The sequence below is a fragment of the Populus trichocarpa genome, chromosome 15 (assembly GCF_000002775.5).
Source record: "Populus trichocarpa isolate Nisqually-1 chromosome 15, P.trichocarpa_v4.1, whole genome shotgun sequence".
NCBI classification, from domain to species: Eukaryota; Viridiplantae; Streptophyta; class Magnoliopsida; order Malpighiales; family Salicaceae; genus Populus; species Populus trichocarpa.
In genome coordinates, this window is record NC_037299.2 from 8,471,480 (window position 1) to 8,494,406 (window position 22,927).

General features: G+C 32.2%; 2 protein-coding genes across 2 annotated transcripts; both read left to right on the forward strand.

Annotated features, from left to right (window-relative positions):
• Nucleotides 1-8,999: 8,999 nt before the first annotated feature.
• Nucleotides 9,000-10,350, forward strand: LOC18105772 (uncharacterized). The gene is made up of 3 exons (XM_024585899.2): nucleotides 9,000-9,394; nucleotides 9,506-9,591; nucleotides 9,889-10,350. The coding sequence occupies exons 1-3, from the start codon at nucleotides 9,088-9,090 to the stop codon at nucleotides 10,177-10,179; spliced, it is 684 nt and encodes a 227-aa protein (XP_024441667.1). The 5' UTR covers nucleotides 9,000-9,087; the 3' UTR covers nucleotides 10,180-10,350.
• A 6,407-nt stretch (nucleotides 10,351-16,757) lies between these two features.
• LOC18105773 (hexosyltransferase GAUT11) lies at nucleotides 16,758-21,550 on the forward strand. The gene is made up of 2 exons (XM_006374374.3): nucleotides 16,758-17,538; nucleotides 19,716-21,550. Exons 1-2 carry the CDS (start codon nucleotides 17,386-17,388, stop codon nucleotides 21,156-21,158), a joined length of 1,596 nt encoding a protein of 531 aa, XP_006374436.1. The 5' UTR covers nucleotides 16,758-17,385; the 3' UTR covers nucleotides 21,159-21,550.
• Nucleotides 21,551-22,927: the final 1,377 nt, after the last annotated feature.

Genomic DNA, 22,927 nt, shown 5'->3' on the forward strand with positions numbered 1-22,927 from the left:
TTTAAGCTCTTCACACCCTATTAGAACCCATTTTGAATTCTCACTTGTGTTTGGAACAAATTCAAAGTAGAACTGAGTTGAATTATACTATTTTAAATCTTTTAATAATATATATATATATTTTTTCAAATGAAATTCCTCTTACAATATTTACAATATGAATCCTAAGCTCACATACATTCAGACTTGAAAAATATTAACTCTTCTAGCTTTTAACATACATTAAGACTCTATTTATAGCTTATTTGATTTTAACCAATCAAATATAGCATCAACTTGATTTATATCAAATAAGTAATGCCTTTGCTTATTTGATTTTTAAGATTTTAAGGCTTTGATATTCTTTCTAGTCAGTACTTTGCAAATTACAGGTTTTCCTGACACAAACTCTACTACATTCCCATTACGTCTTAAAATTTAGGATTTTATTTTCCTTCTTTTCCTTTAACAAATTCTCATATATTGAAGCTTTTACTTTTATATATATATATATATATATATATATATTAAACTTCATTTCTTCAAATGTTTTTCTTAATTCTAAATTTATAGCTTTTGAGCAATCATTATAAATTTCTTCTTTGGAATCCTAGCCCAATATTTTTTCCTAGCTTCCATGAATCTATCTAAATATTGTTTTATAATTTCTCCAAGGTACTATTTCAGTTTCATTAAATCAACCAAAACAAACTTTAATTATGTGCTACAGAAATGAGCCTGAAATATTGTTTGCATTTCATTCCCACTCTGGACTAAATTCGGTGTCAAATTTATGTACCAAGTAAAATCATTCACAAACAATAAGTTTGGGAATAGTCTTAGTCTCAAGAAGTCAAAATTAACATTAGCAAATAAATTTTTCTATATGTTTTAAAACAGATATTGTTCATTGGCCATTAAACAATGTGAAGTTTAGAAACTTGAAATTGCTAGGGTAAGGATACATTCTATCAATGTGGTCTAGATAGGGTCTTCTATATATTGGCTTATTGGTTTGTTAAACCTTTAGTTCGGAGGCTTGTTCCATTATCCCTAGAATGTACTATGGATTAGCTCTACTTTGAGATCTACTTATTTATGAGTTGTTTGGAATTAGTCTTGGATTAGTCTTTCACCAACATCCCTCGATGGTGAATTCTTATAATTAGTAAACTTATCATTTGAACTACTTCCAACTTTTTCTATTACTAAAGGCCTTTCTAAGTTCATTTTAGATTCAAACAGAAGGTTTTTCTTGATATTATATTGTTTTGGACAACCTTTTCATTTTATCTAAAATCTATCTTTCTAAAGTTTAGTTTATTTTTTTCTTTTTCATCTAAATGATTTTTTTACTTCATCTGCCACTTATTTAAAAATCCTATACATCATTTCTATTATAATATGATTAAATTCAAAAATTACTTTATCATTTACTTTTCTTATTTTGTCATTTAATTTTGAATTGACATACTCTATTGCTTTGATCATTTCTTTATAGAATTTATTTTATTAAATTTTACAATTTTCCTACTTCATGCTTTAAACTTCTTTTACCATTATATCCCCCTCTAATATTGGACTCTAGAATGACATAAGTTGATCTCTCATTCATTGTCATAATCCCAATGCAATGATCTTTAATCATTTTCATATTAAGTCTATGTTTTTCCTCAATTTATTTAAAAGAAACCTATATCTCTTTTCAAGTATCTCGTTAGCTTCTTCCATCCTTCCTTCAAAAAATTTATATCTCTCTTCTACACCTATTTATAGGTAAAACAAATATGTCATTTTCCTTCTAATTTCTTGGTCCCCAAGAAACTAAAACATACTCTAGTCCCTCATCTCTATCCTTTGCATATTAGTCCCTTATCCAATAATTTTTTATATTTTTTGTATTTTAATTTTTTTTTTAAAAATACAATATCAACGTCAACTTGATAAAAACAAATTACTGAGTTTATAATCAACTAGAGCTTTGCTGATCTTAGAACTTTGTCAGGTTCTAATTTGCTGGAGTCTTACTGAACACTTTCTTTGTTAAACCTTGAGTGGTTTTTAATCAATTGAAGCCTTGTTGGGCTCAGAACCTTTGCATATTAGTCCCTTGTCTAATTATTTTTTATATTTTTTGTATTTTGATTTTTTTAAAAAAATACAATATCAATGTAAACTTGATAAAAAATTATTGAGTTTATAATCAACTAGAGCCTTGTTGGTCTCAAAGCTTTGCCAAGTTCTAATTTACTAGAGTCTTGTTAGACTTTTTTTTTTTTTGTCAAACCTTGAGTGGTTTTTAATCATTTGGAGCCTTGCTGGGTTCTAATTTGTAGGATTCTATCTCTTTATTATAAAGTAGATGAATTAACTATGGTTTAAACATTATAGGTTATGGAACCTAAACATCGTACCCGAAATAGCCAAAGCATGCTTGTTTGAAATGATTTGATTGGCTAGAATGTTGGGCAAACACTAAAAGCACGGTCAATAGTTTTGAGTAAACAATACTCATTATTCATATCATAGATTGTTGATTTGTTTAATTGATTATAACATTAACATGATATAGGAATATTCCTTTATTCAATATAGAAATAAAAGAATATAGAAGGCCTTATCTATATAAAAAGTTAAACATGTGTCAACTATGTAAAAATACTAATTGTTCACTACCAAATAGGGAAAGAAAGGCTATAACTGATCATAAATAATGAAATTAGCAAATCTAAGAAGAGTTCAAATTAAACAAGGAAGATGGGAAGTGATCAACCAAGGGAAGATGAGAAGTGATCAATTAAGAGAGCTAAAAACATGATCAACCAGAAAAGGTCAATTGTCTATAGAGATAAGGGTTTATGTGATTGACTAAAAGATCAAGTCCTACTCTAAATAATAGTACGTAACAGATTACATTGACAGCTATTACAAATTAGTAAGAAAATATATGACTTCCAATACGGAGACATGCTGGTAAAAATATAAATTATATTAGGTTTCATATTGCGAGCTCTTGATCTACTATGAACAATTTGTATAGAATTAAGAATTATAGTTTACATAAGATTTTAACTCGGTAACAACATAAATAGGTCATCCAATTACTAATAACAAAGTCAACCTTATATACATAATCTTTTATGTGTGATTTACTACTTTCTTACAATTTATTTTTTTCCTTTACATTCTAGTTTGTTTTGTATATTTTGTCTTACCTTTTCTTCTTCCTTTTCTTTTTAATCTAGCTTCTTTTGAAATAATATACCCTTTCTTAAGGTTTAGAATATCAAACACCTATATTTTGCTAGATTTGTGAGGCTGCTACCTGGCTTCGCTCAAGATTATGTTCCTAACTATAATTTATCTTTATTGGAAAGAAAAAAATAAACATTTAGCATAATTAATTCAAAAAATTATATGAGTGATCAACACATATTCAAAACTAATAACTTCCATAATTGACCAATAATATTCTAAATTGGTAATCTTCTTCACCGTGCCTTTATTCATGTGAGATGTTTGTAACTACATATGCCTATTATATAACATCCCTCATAAATAATGAAGTTTATGACTAATCTTGTAAGGGCAAGTTAATGCAAGTTTATAACTAAATAAAGTCATAAATAACTTATTAGGTTCAGTTGCAGATACATGATAGTTTTCTATGGATGATAACCCTATGTATAAGTTTACTAAGAGACTTGGATTGCTAAAGCTTAAGTTAAAGTCTTTGCACCACCAACACATTAGCCACATAATTAGTTGTGTGATTGAGGCAAAGACTAGATGGATTGCAGCACAGATTGTACTTGATAGTTCTTTTTAGATTTTGAGTATCAGTGGGCAGAGAAAAAGCTTACAAAGGAGTTTTTTCAATTGAGTAAAGATAAGGAAGCATTTTACAAGCAGAGGTCTCAAATTCAATTGTTAAACTTAAGAGTCAAGAATACCAAATTCTTTCATAAATCTCTATTATATAGACAGGTAAGGAACAAGATTTATTGGTTGACTGATGAGACATGATCTCGGATTTAGGATCAGTAGGGTTAGGGTCAGTTGGCAATCTGCTACTTTTAAGGGCTACTTTCTTAACACTCGACAATCACTATAGAGGATGACTCCTGATGCTTTTCTGACAAGATTGCTCATAATAGTGTTCCTCTTTTGGAGTCACGCATCACTGATGATGAGATCAAATAATCTTTATTTTCCATCCAGATGATAAAGCTCCTAGACTAGATAGTTATACCTCATTATTCTTCAAAAGAAGTTGGAATATTAATGGTGAAGACTTCATTACTGTTGTGAAGTGTTTTTTTTATTCCTCTACTTTGCTTAGATGTGTTAATGCTATTAGAATTGCCTTGGCCCTAAAGGTTGAAACTCCAACCACTATGAATGACTTTAGAACTATCTCATGTTGTAATGTGATGTACAAATACATATCTAAAGTCATTATGAATAGATTAAAGGAGATTTTTCTGAAGATCATTGGACCTACTCAAAATGCTTTTGTTCTGAGAAGACAAATATTCGATGCTATCTTGTTAACTCAAAAGTTAATGCTTGACTACCACTTAGCTAGTTATATGTCTAGATGTGCTTTGGAAATTGACATCAGTAAAGCTTTTGATATAGTTAGTTGCGATTTTATCCTTACAGGTTTAAGAGCTATTGGAGTACCTGGTGTCATGGTTAGATGGATTGAGGTATGCATGTCTACGATTTATTTCTCTATAGCTATAAATGGAGAGAATCATGGTCTCTTCCCATCTTCCAAGGGTTTTCAGCAAGATGATTCTTTATCCTCTTATTTTTTTTGTTTTGGCTATAAAAGGTTTAGGAGGCATTCTTAAAGAGGATTCACAAAACCCGAGGTTTTGTTATAACTGGTGGTGCCAACATAATGCCATTACTCACATGTGCTTTGCTGATGACCTTATGATCTACTGTCGGGTAGATAGGGACTTAGTCAAGTATGTGAGAAAGGTTTTGGATGATTTTGCAGGGTTGTGTAGTCTTGTTATAAATCTAGAAAAGAGCCTTAGTCTTCTTATCAGGAGTTGATGATGAGTTTGGAACCTCTTTGTAGGATCTTTTAGGTTTTAGGTTGGGTTCTCTACTAGTAAGATATTTGGGTGTCCCATTGATATCTACTACACAGAGTCATTTTGATTGTAAGCCTTTGGTGGAGCGAATTCTCTCCAGGATTAAACTGCGGACCTTAGCTTCAATTATTTATATTAGGCGTCTTTAACTTATCAAATCAGCTTTCGTCTTCATCCAAGTTTATTGGTCCTCCATGTTTATTTTTCCTTGCTTTATTATTAAGAGGGCTGGTATCTTGGTTGCTTTCCTTTAGAAAGGCTACTCTCTCTCCTACTTAGGGGCTAAGATGGCCTGGGTCTATGTTTGTTATCCATTTAAGGAAGGTGGCCTAGGATAAAAAGGGCTCAAACTTAGAATAAAGTGGTTATTCTCAAACATGTATGGCGACTGCTTTTAAATAGATCATCAGTTTGGTCTGGATGTTGTTAGTGATGAACTTGGTTTGTGATGTTGTTAGTGATCATACAATAAAGAAAAATAGAACAAATTTAGATGTGATGGCATATCAAAGTTTTTTTTTTATGCAATAGGTTAAAGACCGCTTGTTCTTTAAGATATAACAACTTATCATATACAAGCATATACTCACAATGAATGGATATTTGTGGATGTTTAATTCCACCCCTCAAAAGAGTTATAATAATAAATAGCAATTAGTTTTTGTATTTTTAAAAAATTTGAGTTGAATTTGATATCTAACTCTCATTCCACTCGTATCTTTATAAGGAAGTAAAGGCCTCATACTCCTAACTAGTAGTTATGGTTCTTAGGATTAAATCCTATCAATTTTCTCTCCTTTTCTTTTACCAAATAGTGGAGGAGGGGAGAGTAAACTCGGACTTGGGCTTCCTAGGTGGATGGGTGTAAATCTATTTTACCATTATATATTATACTTAGTTTTAAAAAAAAAAAAAGCATAATTGTTGTTATGTTTATTAAACTTATGAGATTTATATATGTTGTGCATGTAATTAACATATACTAATGTTTATCCTTGTAACTTTTTTTATCTTTTAAATCCATTCATCTCCATCACTCTCATCAAACATAAAAATATTTAAAGACTTGTTGAACTTTACTTTTTAGTATCTAATTATTTTATTTATTAAAACATTATATATTTATGATATAATATTATATAATATTGATTATAGGGTTGACTTAAGACTCCATCCAAGAGATTGTAATTTTTATTTATTTTAGGAACTTCCTTCTTATTTAGAAATTATGATAATATGTAGTGTATATGTCATGTATAAATAAACACACAAGTTATTCAAGATACAGGGTGTATTTGAGATTATAGTAGTGGTTAAAATTCAAAGTATTTTTATTTAGAAATGCATTAAAATAATATTTTTTTTATTTTTAAAAAAATTATTTTTTATATCAGCACATCAAAACGATCTGAAAACATAAAAAAAATATTTTTTAGCAAAAACAAATTTAAAATTTAAGGGAACATGATTTACATCGTATTTCCAAACAGACTATATAGTTTCTTGTGGTTTCAATTTCTCCAGTAATATAAATTATATCATTATATTTTTTATGTTTTATCATGGTATAGTGAGGGCCTAATATTTTATATATATATAATTTAGGAAGCTTTTGTGTTTTCGTTTGAAATATTTTATCTAGCTATCTACACCAGCAAAGTTGTTGTCGTTTTTTCAATCCTAAAGTTATATCTTTATTTTTTCACACATCCCAAACCAATGGATTTCTCAATGTCCATTGTAGAAGTTCCACGTATCCTCACTCTCCACTAGAATCTTTTGCAGTACCGCCCGCTCTCAGTAGAGAGTTATCCACGTTGTTCTATCAAACTAGTTTCTAGAGCTTCTTCGGTGTTTTATTTTCTTTTATTTTCTTAATTTTTGTAGATTCCACCTCTATAGTGCTTATTCAGCAGTGGGTTTCTTTTGGGTCTTCCCATTATTTATGCCTTAATTTCTTGTCGATTCTATACTTCTACAATACTCCTTTTTTATTTAGGAATTATGATTTTAATATTTGATACATAGCTTTTGTTTAAATAAACAAGTTATTCAAGATGCAGTCTCTTTGGTTAATTTCATGTTCTCCTACTGCATGTCTCTCTCAGACAATAACCCTTTTTTTGGTTACAAAGTGGGATGCTATTTGTAGTTCAGTCGAGGAGAGGTCTTTCGGTATGATGATAGTGGGGGCCGGCGATGAGTCCATTCTTCCCGACCAATAAAGACAATTTGGCATTCAGTGATCATAAAGCTTAGAAACTTGAATGTGAATCTGTAAGCTAACAACGGTCCCGAAATGTATATCACTTTTGTTTTGTTCATATTCCATTTTGACTTGTGTGAATTTCTCTGTTCCCCTGATGGAACATCCTTTGCCTTGGACATTTTGTTTTTCCTTTTATTAATCTTAAATACTTGAATGTGAACATCACTTCTTTTTTTCCTTTTATTAGTAATGAAGAGAATTGCAAAGAAACAATAAATTTACTAAATTAAATAGTCGAAAAGATAAAGTATAGAGTTGTAAATAAAAAATAAAGGATAAATTATATATAAAGGGTAAAGCCTAAGAGAAAATGATGTTGAATATTTACGTGGTGATGAATTATATTAAAAAAATTAATTGGTATGGGGCTGGCTAAAAAATATTATTAGTATAACTCTTCTAATTAATGGCCTTGAAGCTGATTGTTTCAAAATAAACCTGTCTTAGAAGTCAGTTTTTAACAAGAAAATCTGTAATTAGAAAAATAAATAAAGTTAAAATGGAACAAGAAAATAAAAATCGATATAAAATTCTTTGTTAATACTGAATAAAGGAATGTTTTATGGTTAACCTTAGAAGAGAAGCTTCCAAAAGACTTCAAAGCAAACTATTGCTAAAATCCCCATCACATCGATCCTATATTTTATTAAGAAAAAATAAAGAGTCCATGATCGATGTCGATCATGACACACGTAGTTATCATCATATTCTAACAATTTCTTCGATTGTTATAATAATAATAATAATAATAATAATAATAATAATACGTGTCCTGCATAACACGCTTATTTTGGATACCAATAACTATAGAATTCTCGCATCGTGATCGATCCGCAATCTTCCCATGGCCGTATAATTGTTGTCGGAAGTTTAATGGAATTTTGTGCTGACCTTCACACGTTTTTATATGTACCGAAGATCCCTTGTCGTGAGCTTTGAGAGGACAAGAGAAAGAATTAAACTGGTTTGAGAGAGAAAGAAGAAGATTTGAATTTTTCTCTATTAAATTTTCAGTAGACATGTGTGTTTGATAAACTAATTTGTCCATTAAATTCTAACTATGTTGGATCAAATTGCTTCATGGGAGATACATTTATATTAAGTTCATGTTACGCTAAAAAAAACTCAATCTCAAGTGGGGGGGGCTTCGATATGATTAATGAAACAAAACATGTTTTAATAGATATATTTATATTTTGTTTTACTTGAACTAACAATATTTTGGATAAAGGAAGCTTCCGCTCGTGGTGAATCCCCGCCCACTTTTATTTAATTTTTCTCCTGGTGCATCTCCACCAATCCCGCTTAGTGATTGCAAGAGGGAAGTGCTTAGATTCATCTCTTCCTAACCTTAATGATTGCAAGAATTAGTGACATGCATGTAATAGGCCAAGGACTTTATCGTCGATATGTGATTGGATTTGTCTTACAAAGTGTGGAACCGCTTAAGATGTCATCCTATAATTCAACTAGTAACTTATGGTGATGGAGCCCATGTCCATGTGCCAGCTACATGGTAATGGTAAGCACGTACAAGACGAGGCCACCTCACTTGGAAAAGAAAAGAAACAGACAAGAAATTTGATTAATGAAGAAGAAGTTGTATGTCAAAACTATCAACGCCCCGAGGAAAAAGACATGCTTGCAAGTAGCTCGGTGGACTAGCTAGCACTCCTCCTCTCAATATATATTGCTCAGTTTCCCACACAAAATTCTGCTCAGCGCAACATGGCTCCGTCACGTCGGAGACTAACAAAGTTTAGTGTTGGTCGATCCATAGCTCGTGTTGGGATCCGTTCTCCCTCCCATCGGTCCAAACCCACCTCTAGTTCCAGTGAAGGTGATTCAAAAATGGAGTTTTTGGGCAGTGGCAAGGAGAGTTTTTGTGGCGATGGTTTTGGAAATGGCAACAAGGTTATGGTGGTAGTCGATACAAGCCGTGAAGCCATGGGTGCTCTTGAATGGGCGTTGTCTCACACGGTTCAGAACCAAGATACCATTGTTCTTCTTTATGTCTCTAAGCCATCCAAACAAGGTCAGATTACTCTAGTAATTACTTATAGCTACGTACTGAATTGATGAGACTAATCAAACGGACTACCGTAGCAATCATACTGATGATTAGGTAATTTATTTTTTAATTCAGGCCCTGAATCTAGTTTGAAGCTTAATCTGAGGGCTCATGAGACGCTTCACTCCATGAAAAATATGTGTCAAAGGAGAAGGCCAGGGGTAAGTGACAATGACATTCCATTAATTTTAAGCTTAAGTTCTTAAGTCCACAAAAGACAACATGACATTAAAGTCAATGAAGCCCCAAGGTTCGAAGGGGCACCATCGTTAGTGCCAACTGCCAACCATAATAACTTTTTTATATCATGTATTAGAATATTTAGTTAGTACTAATATGGGATAAGTTATTAAAATTATTGAAAAATGTGTGAAAAAAGAGTATCTTGCTGCCTTAACAACATTAAATAGAAATTCATAAAGTTGTTGATTTCAATTATTTTGGATGTATGCATGCAGGTGCAGGTGGCGGTGGCGGTGCATGAGGGTAAAGAAAGGGGTCCCATAATAGTGGAAGAAGCAAAACAACGAAGCGTATCACTGCTTGTGATGGGGCAAAGAAAACGATCGATAATGTGGCGCCTTATTGAGAGATGGGCAGGGAAGGGGAACCGCGGTGGCTCTGGGGCGGTGGGGTATTGCATCCAAAATGCTTCCTGCATGACAATTGCAGTGAGGAGGAAGGGCAAAAAACTTGGAGGTTATTTGATCACCACCAAGCGTCATAAAAACTTTTGGCTTTTGGCTTAGATTTATTTCACTTCCTTCCCTACTTTTGTATGATTCTTAAGAGAATCGATTCTGGGAATAGCCGGTTCGATGAATTCAGGGGGCATTTATATAGGTTGTGTTGTTTGCAGCTGCACAGTCTAAAAGTTAAAAAAAATAAAACAATAAAAATATTGGTTAAATTGTTGAGAACATCACAATCTTCTTGTTGAATATTAAATGTTCAAATATTAGACATTCTTTTAAACAATTGAACATACAATTTACATTGTTAGCAGCACTTAAAAACAAAAAGTTGCAATACAATACATATTTTTTGGCATTGTGTTTCGAAGTTTTTAAAAAAAAATTTGAAATTTTTTTACTTTTTTATTTGCTTTAAATTAATATTTTTTTATACTTTCATGTCATTTTAATATACTAATGTCAAAAATAATTTAAAAAAATAAAAATATATATTATTTTGATGTGTTTTGAAATGAAAAGTACTTTGAAAAACAACCACCACATACCACATTCCTAAACACACTCGACTTTTAAAAAACAATCGCTGCGTACAACACTTCCAAACACACTCTAGACTAACAACGCAACACATGAACCTCTGTTATTTTTCTTTTCTTTATCTTTTTGTGAATATGTTTTGACCGGAAACCATCTTCTCTTTTGAGCATTCAGAAAGGCTTTTGGAGTAACCTTTGAATGCAAGATTAATGAAAGCCTATGAATAATCGAACATCTGTACGTTTCAGTAATCAAATTAGAGTGGAGCGTAAATTGCAAATAAGAAAATATGATGTTCAAAGAAATCGTAAACCAAAGTGCAAGTTAGCAAACTTCACTGGAAAATTAAATCACAGAAACCTCTTGATATGCATGTTAAGCAGTACAAGATGCTAATAAGAGAAGCTTCAGTGCTAAAATGGACTAAATAAAACAACACGCGCATAACGAGCAGCTGAAAAAGGAATGGTAGGGAAAATCAAACACAGTGTAGATCTAAAAGACAAACCAATTGGGAAAACAGACATTCATCTTAGGAAGAACTTAAACTATGCCTGTAACGCTATGGAAATAAGTAAAACAGAACCTATTTGCTGTAAAACACTTAAATTCATCAATCTTCTGGACACCATTTTGTCCTTCCAAACAATTACGTGATTTTCTGAGTATAAATTTGTGGAGGTTCTTCTTCGAGGCCAGACAATTGTTTAACAGTTTAAGCATGCATCACTTGCATATATATATGGGATAATAGGGGGACTGTCTAGTAGCAGAACATCTAATACAAAATGCTGTTTAAAGAATGCAGTTCTGATCCATGGCCTGTTTCTAATCACGCGGGCCTGCCTTATTCACACAAGGAATCTCCTTCCCACACCGTTGAGGCTCTTCATTTTTTATACACAAAAAAATAAAAAAAATTACAGACATGCAGCCATTTTAAAGCATCAAAATATTGGAAAAGCATGAAAAAAAATGCTGTTGTTTTGATTTATTCGCACTGAAGAGACAAAAATTTAAAGAGAAGTGATGAATCCTTTCCTCCATTAGCTACTATCCTACCTTGATTTATTCTTCTTTTGCATGCCATAACAATAATAAAGCATAGTATTACATTAGATAACAGTCCTATTCTTTGGGTCGGGTTAAATTTTTCTTCGCATAAAAAAAATGTTCAGCATTCTTAAAAGAGTAAGAAAAATTTGAGACTTGAGTCATCGATTCAAATAAGTTCAATAAACATGGTTAATTTAATAATATAGCTGTAAAATAAAAAGTCAACGACAATGATCAATAAAAAAAAAGTGTTTTCTAATGTTATGAAAAGACACCCTATAAATATTTTAAAAAAAATCTCAATGATCTTATTTGATAACAAAACAAAAATTAAATGAGAATGAAACAACATTATAAAGAGAAAAATAAAAAACAAAACTGAAATTCAATCACTAACAAAGCAAACAGCGAAGGATGACCTGAAAGAAAAATTAAAAAAGACAAAAAAACTAACTCAAGTCAGCAGATCAAACACGCGACCAACTTATGAGGGCAAGATAACTCCAAACAAAAAACTAAATAAAAAAATGGAGGTCAACTCCTAGGGAAACAAAATAATTAAAAATGAAAAAAAATCAATAAAAAAATGAAAAAAAAAAACCTCTACTTAACTCAACCAACCTATGATTGAGGATATGAGATTGGAATAACATCTTAGATAGGAAAGCGGAAAAACTCATGAAGTTGAAGGCCCAACAATATGATGGCGAATGATAAAATTGAAAAAAAAAACAAAAAAAAACTAATAAAAGACCAAAGTTAAACTAGGCTAATCATCGAAACCCATGTCCCGGCTCAATCAGAATAACTTTATAGAAAAGAAAGCAAAACAACTCATGAAGTTGAAGTCCCAACAATATGATATTGAATGATGAAAAAAAAAAGAACCTTATAAAAAATCAAAGTTAAATTAGGTTAATCTTCGAAACTCGTGCTAAGCTCATGAGACCAGATTACCCCTTAGAAGGCAAGCCCAAAAGGTCATGATGCAAAATTCTCAACCATCTAGAATTAAAAAAAAATAACAATCAAAAGAATGAGGACCAAATCTGATACAGAAATTAAATGAAATAAAACAATAAGGGATTAAATTGAAAAATCAAATAAATCAAGAAAATAAAAAACAAACCCAAAAAATAGCAATTAAAAGAATAGGGACCAAGTTTGATAGATGAAAATTTTAAATAAGGATAAAATTAAAAAAATATTCTAATTCTATAAATTAATTCAAATAAAACAAACATTAATTAAAAGAATAGGGACTAAATTAAAAAAAAAAAAAACCAAGTTGAAAGGCATGGGAATCAAGGGAGAGAGAGGGGGGGGAAAACAAAAGAAGAATAGGTCATTAGTGACAAACCAGTGGTTCGTTGTTCACACATGCCACTCAAGCATGGAGGTGATGCCGGACACTTTCCAATGCTGCCTTGAAATCTGGTGTTTGGCCAATCGGCAAAGGTGTACACACCACTTGAAACTCATGAACACACCCACACGCTGATGTGTGTAATGCATACAACAACCATTTTTTTAATAATATTTAAATTTGCTAAATTATCAAATCACCCCTTAGCCCACATGATAATTAAAAAAAAACAAAAACAAAAACCATAATGAAAATACATAAAAGATCATAACAATAAGTTTAGGATTTTTTTCTATTAGGGGTGATTTAGTCATTTTACTGTTTAAAAAATGAAAGACCAAGAAGCCCTTGGATGCCATGCAATTTTTTTTAAGGGTAATTTAGTCTTTTTATTGTGCTAGAAAAAGTAAGATGATTGATTTAACCTTGATCAATTTGATAATACCAAATGAATCTCATAAAAAGACCATTTTTCTCTCTATTTCGTGTGCATCATTGGCTTATACTATGGAGGGCAAAAACATCATTACACTATAAAAAAATCACAGTGCAATGAATCTTGCTCTGCAATGAATCACTTATGCCTCCTAGTGTTTTTTATAATTTGAAGGTTTAAAAATAGTCCACACTCAATATCTTAATTGTGTGCTAATTTGGAAAGCAGCAATCATGAAGAATATTAGATAAACTTGTTAGAGCATCCACACCCTTGCTAGCTAAACCAAATCCTTAGCTATATTAGCTAGTAAGCATGGTTTTTCCATAGCTTTCATGCTCTCTAAAAGGCTTTCCACTCTAGCTTTGTGAACAGTGCTCGCTATATATAGCAAGCACTATTCAACTCATCAAATTGTTAATCATGGTGGCGGGGGAAAAAACAGCAGCACGCGAGGAAAGGATATTCTTCATCTCTGACACTAAAATTCAAGTAGGCACACACTTTTATCTTCTCTGCAACCAAAAGCATCAAATCTAATAGTAAGTATAAGGCCTGAATATAAGCATAAGGAAACCAAAATAGCCTTTGTTTTCGTGGGTTTTATTGAATTTGAAGTGAAAAAGATGGTAGCAATCAATTTTGATGTGGCAATAAGGCAACATAGCACATAAGCGAACACAACACACAAGTCAATTATTTAGAACAACATAAAGAATACAAATCATACAAACAATCATATAAACATAAAAGCATAAACTAGAAATGATGTTGATGATATGCATGCATGACTTAACTTAAAAATTATCCTTCCTATTGGAGTAGCTATCTTGTCACTGAAGCAACTTAACTTTATTTCACATTGTGATGTGGGATAGGGGTCTCCCTATAAGATAAAATGAGAAAAATGATCAAATATCATCTATAAAGTTAAGGTGTCTCCACCTAAGGCTAATGGTCTTAAGAACCTGATAATTGATCTATCAAAGTTTGGATAAAGAGTTGGTTACATAGAAGGAAGATGAACTCAATTAACGATACCTCTCCAACATTTATCCTAGGGCCAATTGCATTACACACATTAATAATAGAAAACAAATCTCTAGATATAATGCATATAAAGAAAAAGGGTAAGGTAAAATAAAAAGAAATGAATACATAGGAATCCTTTCCTTGGAAAAAGGTGTTATCATGACTCGATAACAAATATAATAAAATAAACACATAAGCATATAAAATTCTAATTATCAGACGCTCTTGATTTTTATCATCTTTTTAATGCAGGGTAAAAAAAAAACTAATGTAATCTAACACGGACTACACATAAAATATCATCATAATCAGCCAACCATCCCTCCAAGGTTTATATATATATATATATGTATAGCATGTAACATGTTATCGTACGTTATTGCATAAAAAGAAATTACATGTATGAAAATACATTAAGAAAAAAATATGTTTTGAAGTGGTCATTAAGGATGAATCAACACAAGATTTTAAAAAAAAGATTGGTTAAACAAACTACTTATAGGTGAGCCAGTTAGAAAACAAAAGTTTTGAAAGGATTGATTAAAAACAAATTGCTTATAGGTGAGCCAATCAGAAAATGAGGTTTAGAAATCAATTGGTTAAAATAAACTACTCATGCACGAATCAATTTTGAAAATAATTGATTAAAATGAATTGTTTATGGGTAAACCAATCAGAAAAACTTGGGTTTGAAATTATCTGGTCAAGACAAGTCGCTTATAGGCGGACTGATTGAACAAAAGATTTTAAAAAAGAATCAATTAAAAACAAACCACTCATGCGTGAGCCAATAAAATAAGTACAAGTTTTGAAATCAATTGGTCAAAATAAATCACTCATGAATGAACTAATTAAACATTAGATTTAAATAAAACAGTTGAAAACAAATTGCTTATGGGTGAATTAATAAGAAAACACAAGATTTTAAAATCAATTCAATAATCCTCAAAATTCATCTCATATTTATGCTTAAGACGCAATAATAATAAAGCAATTAATTTTTATTCAATCATCTCATCTTTGAAAATTAAGCCACATAATCAAAATTAGAATACGGAGTTTAAGATTTCATTTGACAAAACACTTCATGGAGATGTATAAAGTGCAATCAATTAAGAAATGCATGACAATAATTAATCAAATAATTAGTCATACAAAGCAATGGTCGCTCAATCATTCAAACATCGATTCAATAAATACCAGGATCTGAGGTATGACCCGATTTATGATGGATCCATGAGCTAGCTTGGTTGGATGGTTCATATTGCATCTAATTTGATCCAACCATCTAAATCTAAATAATTTTAAATTAAATCTATGATTGTGATCCATTTAGGGTTTAATTGGGTGTAGGGGAGCTTAGATTAGATTTTTAATCACAATTCACATTCATTTGGGTGATCGAATTTCACATTCCAATATCTTCCTCTTTTTTTCAACCATTTTTTTTTTAATGAGAGAAAAAATCAGAAAAATGAAGAATTAGAGGGGATCAAGAAAATCCTAAACTTTATTTTTGTTTTTACCCATCTGACTAACTTTGACGACGCAAACTCAGTCATGATCGTAAAATGATGGTTTTTTGGTCAATTTTGACATGAAAGTCAACTTTTAACATGATAACTCAATTTTTACTGTGAAATTGTTTTTTTTTTTTGAAAAAATCATTTTTTATCTTAAAACATCTTTTTCAATTTTTTTTTTAGGTCATAGTGCCAAAATAGATTATTACAACCATACTTTGTAATTTTACTTAATATTTCTTTTCAAGTAGCATGTCACTTTAAGAGTTTTAAATCTCCTTAAATAAACTTAAAAACCAACCTAAACACTCAATAAAATCTAGAAATAATGGAAAAGAAATAAAAACCCTAAACAAACTAGTAAAAATAAAATTATTAAGCATATTATTTAATTTTCTAAACTAAATAGAAAAAAATAATTAAAAAAAATCTTTTGCACCATTCTTCTTATGTTGAGAAAAACCCATCATTGAGTTTAAATTATTATTTGTATCAATCTTGTATTTGTGCATTTAAAACTCAGTTATTTAATCTTAAAACTTGAATAATAAAAAATAATTAACAAATTATTTCACTTTGCAGTGGCTTTTTCTAGAGAAATAAATTGCAAAACTTAAACTTAGAAACGCAATGCATCTTCAAGGCATAACAATGAACTTGTATAAGCTTATACCATGTTTTTTTTTTTTAACGATCAAATATATCCTAGAAAGTGTAACTAACATTAAATCTGTCTTTCAGACTCGTCCTAAAATCTCACTCTACTTTGGTACGGTAAATTTCGTTGAGTGCCGATGCAAGGTGGGAACTCCCTGCTGTGCTATCTATGTTTTACACTTGCTGCATTAGGTGATAAAATGGAAAAAAGATTCAAGAATCGAGCATGGTATGTTTCATACACTTGCTGGCTGTTTCCTTTTTGCTAGTTTCTTTTCACTCCATAGACAGGCACAACCAGGCATGCAGCCCCACTTTTAGTTTCTCATATATATAAATATAAAAGGACCAGGACAGACGACTTTGTTTGGAAATTTCTACTCTATCTCTCATTTCTTTTTCTAGTATTTACACTCTCGATAAAACCCAGATCACAATCGTTCTCTTCTTGCTCTTTCCATTTGAACTCCTCCACATTCAACTCGATATACCGTTCTTTCCCATTTCTTGATTATTATTTATGTCTCTGTCTCACCCTTTTCAATTCTTGGTAGTGTTGTGACTGTTTCTTGCTGGTATTTTAAATCTTGGGGGTGATGGTGGATTTGGAAAATCTTGAATTTGTTTTCCTTGGTGGTGAATTGTGAAGAAATATGAGGAGGCGACCGGCAGAGTACCGGCGTCCAGTTAGAAGGAGGTTATCGCAGTGGATCTGGGCGCTTATTGGGATGTTCTTGATTGCAGGATTGGTTTTGTTTGTGTTTCTCCACAATCATCATGAAGATCAGGTTAACCAGCCAATAATGGTAAGGTTTGCTTACATATTAAGAACCCATTTCCTGTTTTTTTTTCTCTGCCCCTCTAATGTCTATTTGATCTCGTGTGTTTCTACGAATTTGATTTTTAACTGTTTAGTTTGATATATTCAGTGATTTTTGACGATACCCTATTGATCCAGAAGCTTTAATAAGTGTAACTGATTGATAAATATTTTGTTTCAATCATATCAACGTTTGGATAATTTGATTCGGTGTGATTTATATCAACTAAGTGGATTCAATTTAATAATCTTTTTGTGTTAAATGACTTTTGTATGGATAAAATGAGGTCTTGTTGTTCTTATTATTAATCAGTATAAAAAAATAGGATTTGAATGAACTACAGAACTCATCTGTTGGCTGCCCTGAGCTACATAATGGTGATTAAATTGTATGCCAGTTCTGCTCAAAATAATGATGTTTCTTTTAGGCATACATGTTTAGACATAGATTATACATTACTTGGTTTACCTGCTTTTTTCCGAGAGATGTTACCAAAATCCATTCATCTATCATTGTTTCCGTAGTTTCCTGTTGTTAGGGTTGTTGTTGGGAATGATGAAACAACTAAAGTTCATTTATATATTTGATGAATTCAGACATGCCATCTTCCCATAACTACAACTGTGATAGCCATTGTTTCACTAAAAGTGGTTCTGTATGCTCTCTTGTTTGAGAACATGCTTATAGGATACATGACCTTCTCGGTGTCTGTTTGATGCTGCTATGTAGTTCAACAGAACAATTAAGTATTTGATAACACAGGGCTTTTTTGGGGAAACAACATTGTAATCTCACATAGCGAGCTAAAATCTGTTGTTGGGAAAGCAGGGATATGGGGTGCTTTCTCCAATGGTAGTTTTTCAACCACTATGTAGCAGTCAACATGGAAGGCTATCAGATGCTTAGTTACAAGATATATAATTTTCTTATAAACCCAGCTCATTAAGGAGTGGAGTCTTACCATGGAAAATCCCATTTTTTTAATCTCATCTTGTGGATTAATAAATTACATGACTGGGTCAAGTATGCTGAGAGTTTTAAGATGACATGTGGCATTGGTTCTTCATCCCTTGTCTTTTGTCCTCTCAAATCTAAGCACTTCTGCTACACTATGTTGCACAACCAAAGCTACTGTTACTTTTTTTTCCTACAGGCTTTATGATTATGATGGGATGGAAGTAATCTATTCCTGGATCTTTTCATTTCTATTTTGTCAGAAGACTGAAGAATACTGAAAATGGTGGAAATGCATTCACAGACTTTAAATGTTGGAAATAAATTTGAAACGTGTGCCAGATGCATGTAATCTTTGAACTATATGACCAAGGACATAGATTTCCATGGTTAAATGCTTCAATCCATGGTTTTTACCCTTTTTTCCCGAGATTTTGCACTTTACAGTTTACTGAGTAAAGGTATTTTGTACTTTTTTCTCTGTCATGCCTCATGTGGACCAGAGGTTATGAGAAGAGTCATCAAGTCGATTGAATATTAAAATCTTGCACTTTATAGTTTACTGAGTAAAGGTATTTCTATTTTTTTCTCTGGCATGCCTCATGTGGACCAGAGGTTATGAGAAGAGTCATCAGTCCATTGAATATTAAAATCTTACAACACATCAATAGGGTTCTATGATACTGTGGTGTTCTTTTGAGAATGCCGGGCATACATTTTAGTAGTGTCAGTTTTTGGTAATAATGAATTGCCTGAAATCAAAAGAGGCTGCAAATGTTATGTTTCTTAACTGGGTCACACAATTGCCTTATTTTCATTTTTCGCTCCATCTTAGCGTGAGGTTAAGCTTGGACAAAACAGCTAATCCTGTAGTTTTGAGAATATTGCTAAGACATCTAGTAAATCTGCAGGTATCACCTTCTGACCAGAATTTACTTTTTCTATGTTACTCTAGGCAATTAAGTAAGATAAGAAACAAAATTTGTTTTTCATGCATAGTTGTGTTTTATTTTTGGATTGCTAACATACCCCACAACATTAGTATCTAAATGATCAATTTATAGAGATATAAACAGAAGTTTGTATTACAAAATATGAGTTGCACACATTTTCACAATACACGGACACTTCAAGTCATATGCAGTAATTACAGGCATTGTTCTATTTAAGATTTATCGACTTACTGAACAGTGATGCTTCTTTGCCAGGGTGAACATGCAATAAAACGCGGGGGTTTTAATTTCACCAAGGAAATATTAAATGCCAGCTCATTTTCACGGCAGTTGGCAGAACAAATGACACTTGCCAAGGCTTATGTCATAATAGCTAAGGAGCACAACAACCTTCATCTTGCTTGGGAACTGAGTAAAAAGATAAGAAGTTGCCAACTATTGCTTTCAAAAGCTGCCATGAGAGGGGAGCCCATAACAGTAGAAGAAGCAGAGCCAATAATCAGTAGCCTATCATATCTAATTTTCAAGGCACAAGATGCTCATTATGATATTGCAACCACCATGATGACAATGAAATCTCATATCCAAGCCCTAGAAGAGCGAACAAATGCAGCAACAGTTCAGAGTACACTCTTTGGTCAGTTAGTGGCTGAAGTTTTGCCCAAGAGTCTTCACTGCCTGAAAGTTAAGCTCATAAATGACTGGCTTAAGCAGCTGCCCCTCCAAAATCATGCAGAGGAGAAGAGAAACTCCCCTCGAGTTGTGGACAACAATCTCTATCATTTCTGCATATTTTCAGACAATATTCTGGCCACCTCTGTGGTGGTCAACTCCACAGTCTGCAATGCTGACCATCCAAAACAACTTGTTTTCCACATAGTAACAAATGGAATCAGCTATGGATCCATGCAGGCTTGGTTTCTAACTAATGACTTCAAAGGGGCCACTGTAGAAGTGCAGAATATAGAAGAGTTCTCTTGGTTGAATGCTTCTTATGCTCCTGTTATCAAACAGATCATTCATCAAGATTCAAGGGCCTACTACTTTGGGGCAGATCAAGATATGAAGGTTGAGCCAAAACTGCGGAACCCTAAGTACCTGTCTTTGCTCAATCATCTCCGCTTTTACATCCCTGAGATCTATCCGCTTCTGGAAAAGATTGTCTTCCTTGATGATGATGTTGTTGTCCAGAAGGATCTGACAAGACTGTTTTCATTGGATTTGCATGGGAATGTTAATGGAGCTGTGGAAACCTGTCTTGAAACATTCCATCGATATTATAAGTATATCAATTTTTCAAACCCAATCATCAGCTCTAAATTTGACCCGCAGGCATGTGGTTGGGCGTTTGGAATGAATATTTTTGATTTGATTGCATGGAGGAAGGAAAATGTGACTGCACAATATCATTACTGGCAGGAACAGAATGCTGATCAGACACTGTGGAAGCTGGGAACACTCCCCCCAGCCCTTCTAGCATTTTATGGACTGACTGAGCCGCTTGATCGGAGATGGCATGTGTTAGGATTGGGATATGATATGAACATTGATGACCGTCTGATTGACAGTGCTGCGGTTATTCACTTTAATGGGAACATGAAACCATGGCTTAAATTGGCCATTAGCAGGTACAAGCCTCTTTGGGAAAGGTATGTAAATCAGAGTCACCCGTATTACCAAGATTGTGTCACTAGTTGAAATGTGCTACTTCTTGATTCTTGATATTTATGCGATCTTCAACGTTTTTAAACAGTTGACCCAGGATCGCATTGTTGTAGAGCCAGAAATAGAAAATTTTGGCTTTGTTAGGATCTTTACTTTTTAATTTTTTTTCTTTTTTTATTATAGTTTCTTAAAGGAAAAGGAACGAGTTTTATACCACAGAGGATTTAAATTTACCAGGGAAGAACTGTTGGGGATTCAATTTTGGCTGATGGGGTTTCCTTTCCCCTTCTGCTAGCTGTAGAATCATTTGTTTCTTAGCAATTCTTGTAATAAATTTTCAGCGTTTATGAATTATATTGTAATTGGACAGACGTTTGTTATGCTGGCCTGTCTCTGTTAATTTACACAACCAGGTATTTAGTCCCTGTCTTGGTGCTTTCATATCAGCATTCAACTATGTTACATGGTTTTATAAATTAATTGCCAGCATCAAAGGACTTCAATTCAAGCTTGGATTATTTTCTTTTCAAGGCAAATTAACTTCTCCCTTTTACTTATCTCCATAGGTTTCAACAAAGCTCTAACAAGTAGATTTTTAGGGATTTTTGTATCTTTCAACAAGTAGCTAGAAACAAACCTCAATCTCTGGAAATTTTGAAGATTGAAGAGATGATTTCAAAAATTGATTGATTCTTTTTTTTTTTTCTCCCATAAAATAAGATTCCTGATTATAATTGGTCCTAGTAGTGGGGGAAAAACCATTTGCCTAATTCCTAAATACAGTTGGATTGGTTGCTATGATGCCAAAATGAGGTTGATTCATGATCTTTTTTTATTTTCATGTGATTGTTCATCTAACGTTGAATCTTTCCTCCAGTGGGATTTGTGCACTGCTAACTTCTCATTTGGTTCATTATTCGACTTATGATTTCAATGCTTTTGCTTTATGCAATTCAAAATAAACCATCCATAAGGATAAAGAGTGTAGGATATTTCCTTTAGGCTTGATATATAGAGGTTGAAAAGCTGCTGGACAGAAATTTAATTAGAATATCGATTTCTAATGCCACAGGCCCACATAAGCTTTGCCTCCTTAAAGATAATCTCGGCATAAATTTCATGCAATTTTTGTCATATGGCTCATGCTAAAGAAAACAGACTAGCTTAGCCTAGGAGCAATTTGGCAATTGGCATCGAATTTGATGTATTACTAATGACCCTTTATTGTTTACACAACCTTCTTGTTTGACCCTTCATGGCATCCGGATGTTTTGATTTCAAGTTAAACCATGATTAAGACATGAAGAATTAATTTATTTATTTTTAGAAAAAAATAGAAAAAACATAGCCTAGTAAACCAACTCTAGTGTCTAATATTGAATCAATGGTTAAGCATCCCTAACATGCTTTAGATTGCAAAGAAACTGCATTGATTATTGAGTAGTCTCTTACTAGAATTGTAAGAATTGAACAGGAAAGTATTGATATTGATCATTTAATTTGAGATCCAAGTAGTTGTCCTTAAATTTAGGAATACCTAGTTAATCAACAAGTTAAAATTCGAAGGGCATACAATAATCTAGGGTCATATTAACATTTGATGTATGAATATCTGTTGATTGGTAAAAACATTTTTGTCGATTTCAGTTTTATCGATTCAAAAGTTTTTCCTGGCTTAAAAATTCAAAGAAAAATGTTGCATTTTGTTTTACTTGTTATCTATTTGCAAGAAAACCAACAAGAAAGTTAAGATCAAATAAATTTACTATTAATATATTCAATTGTTGGAAGAAAGTTAATAA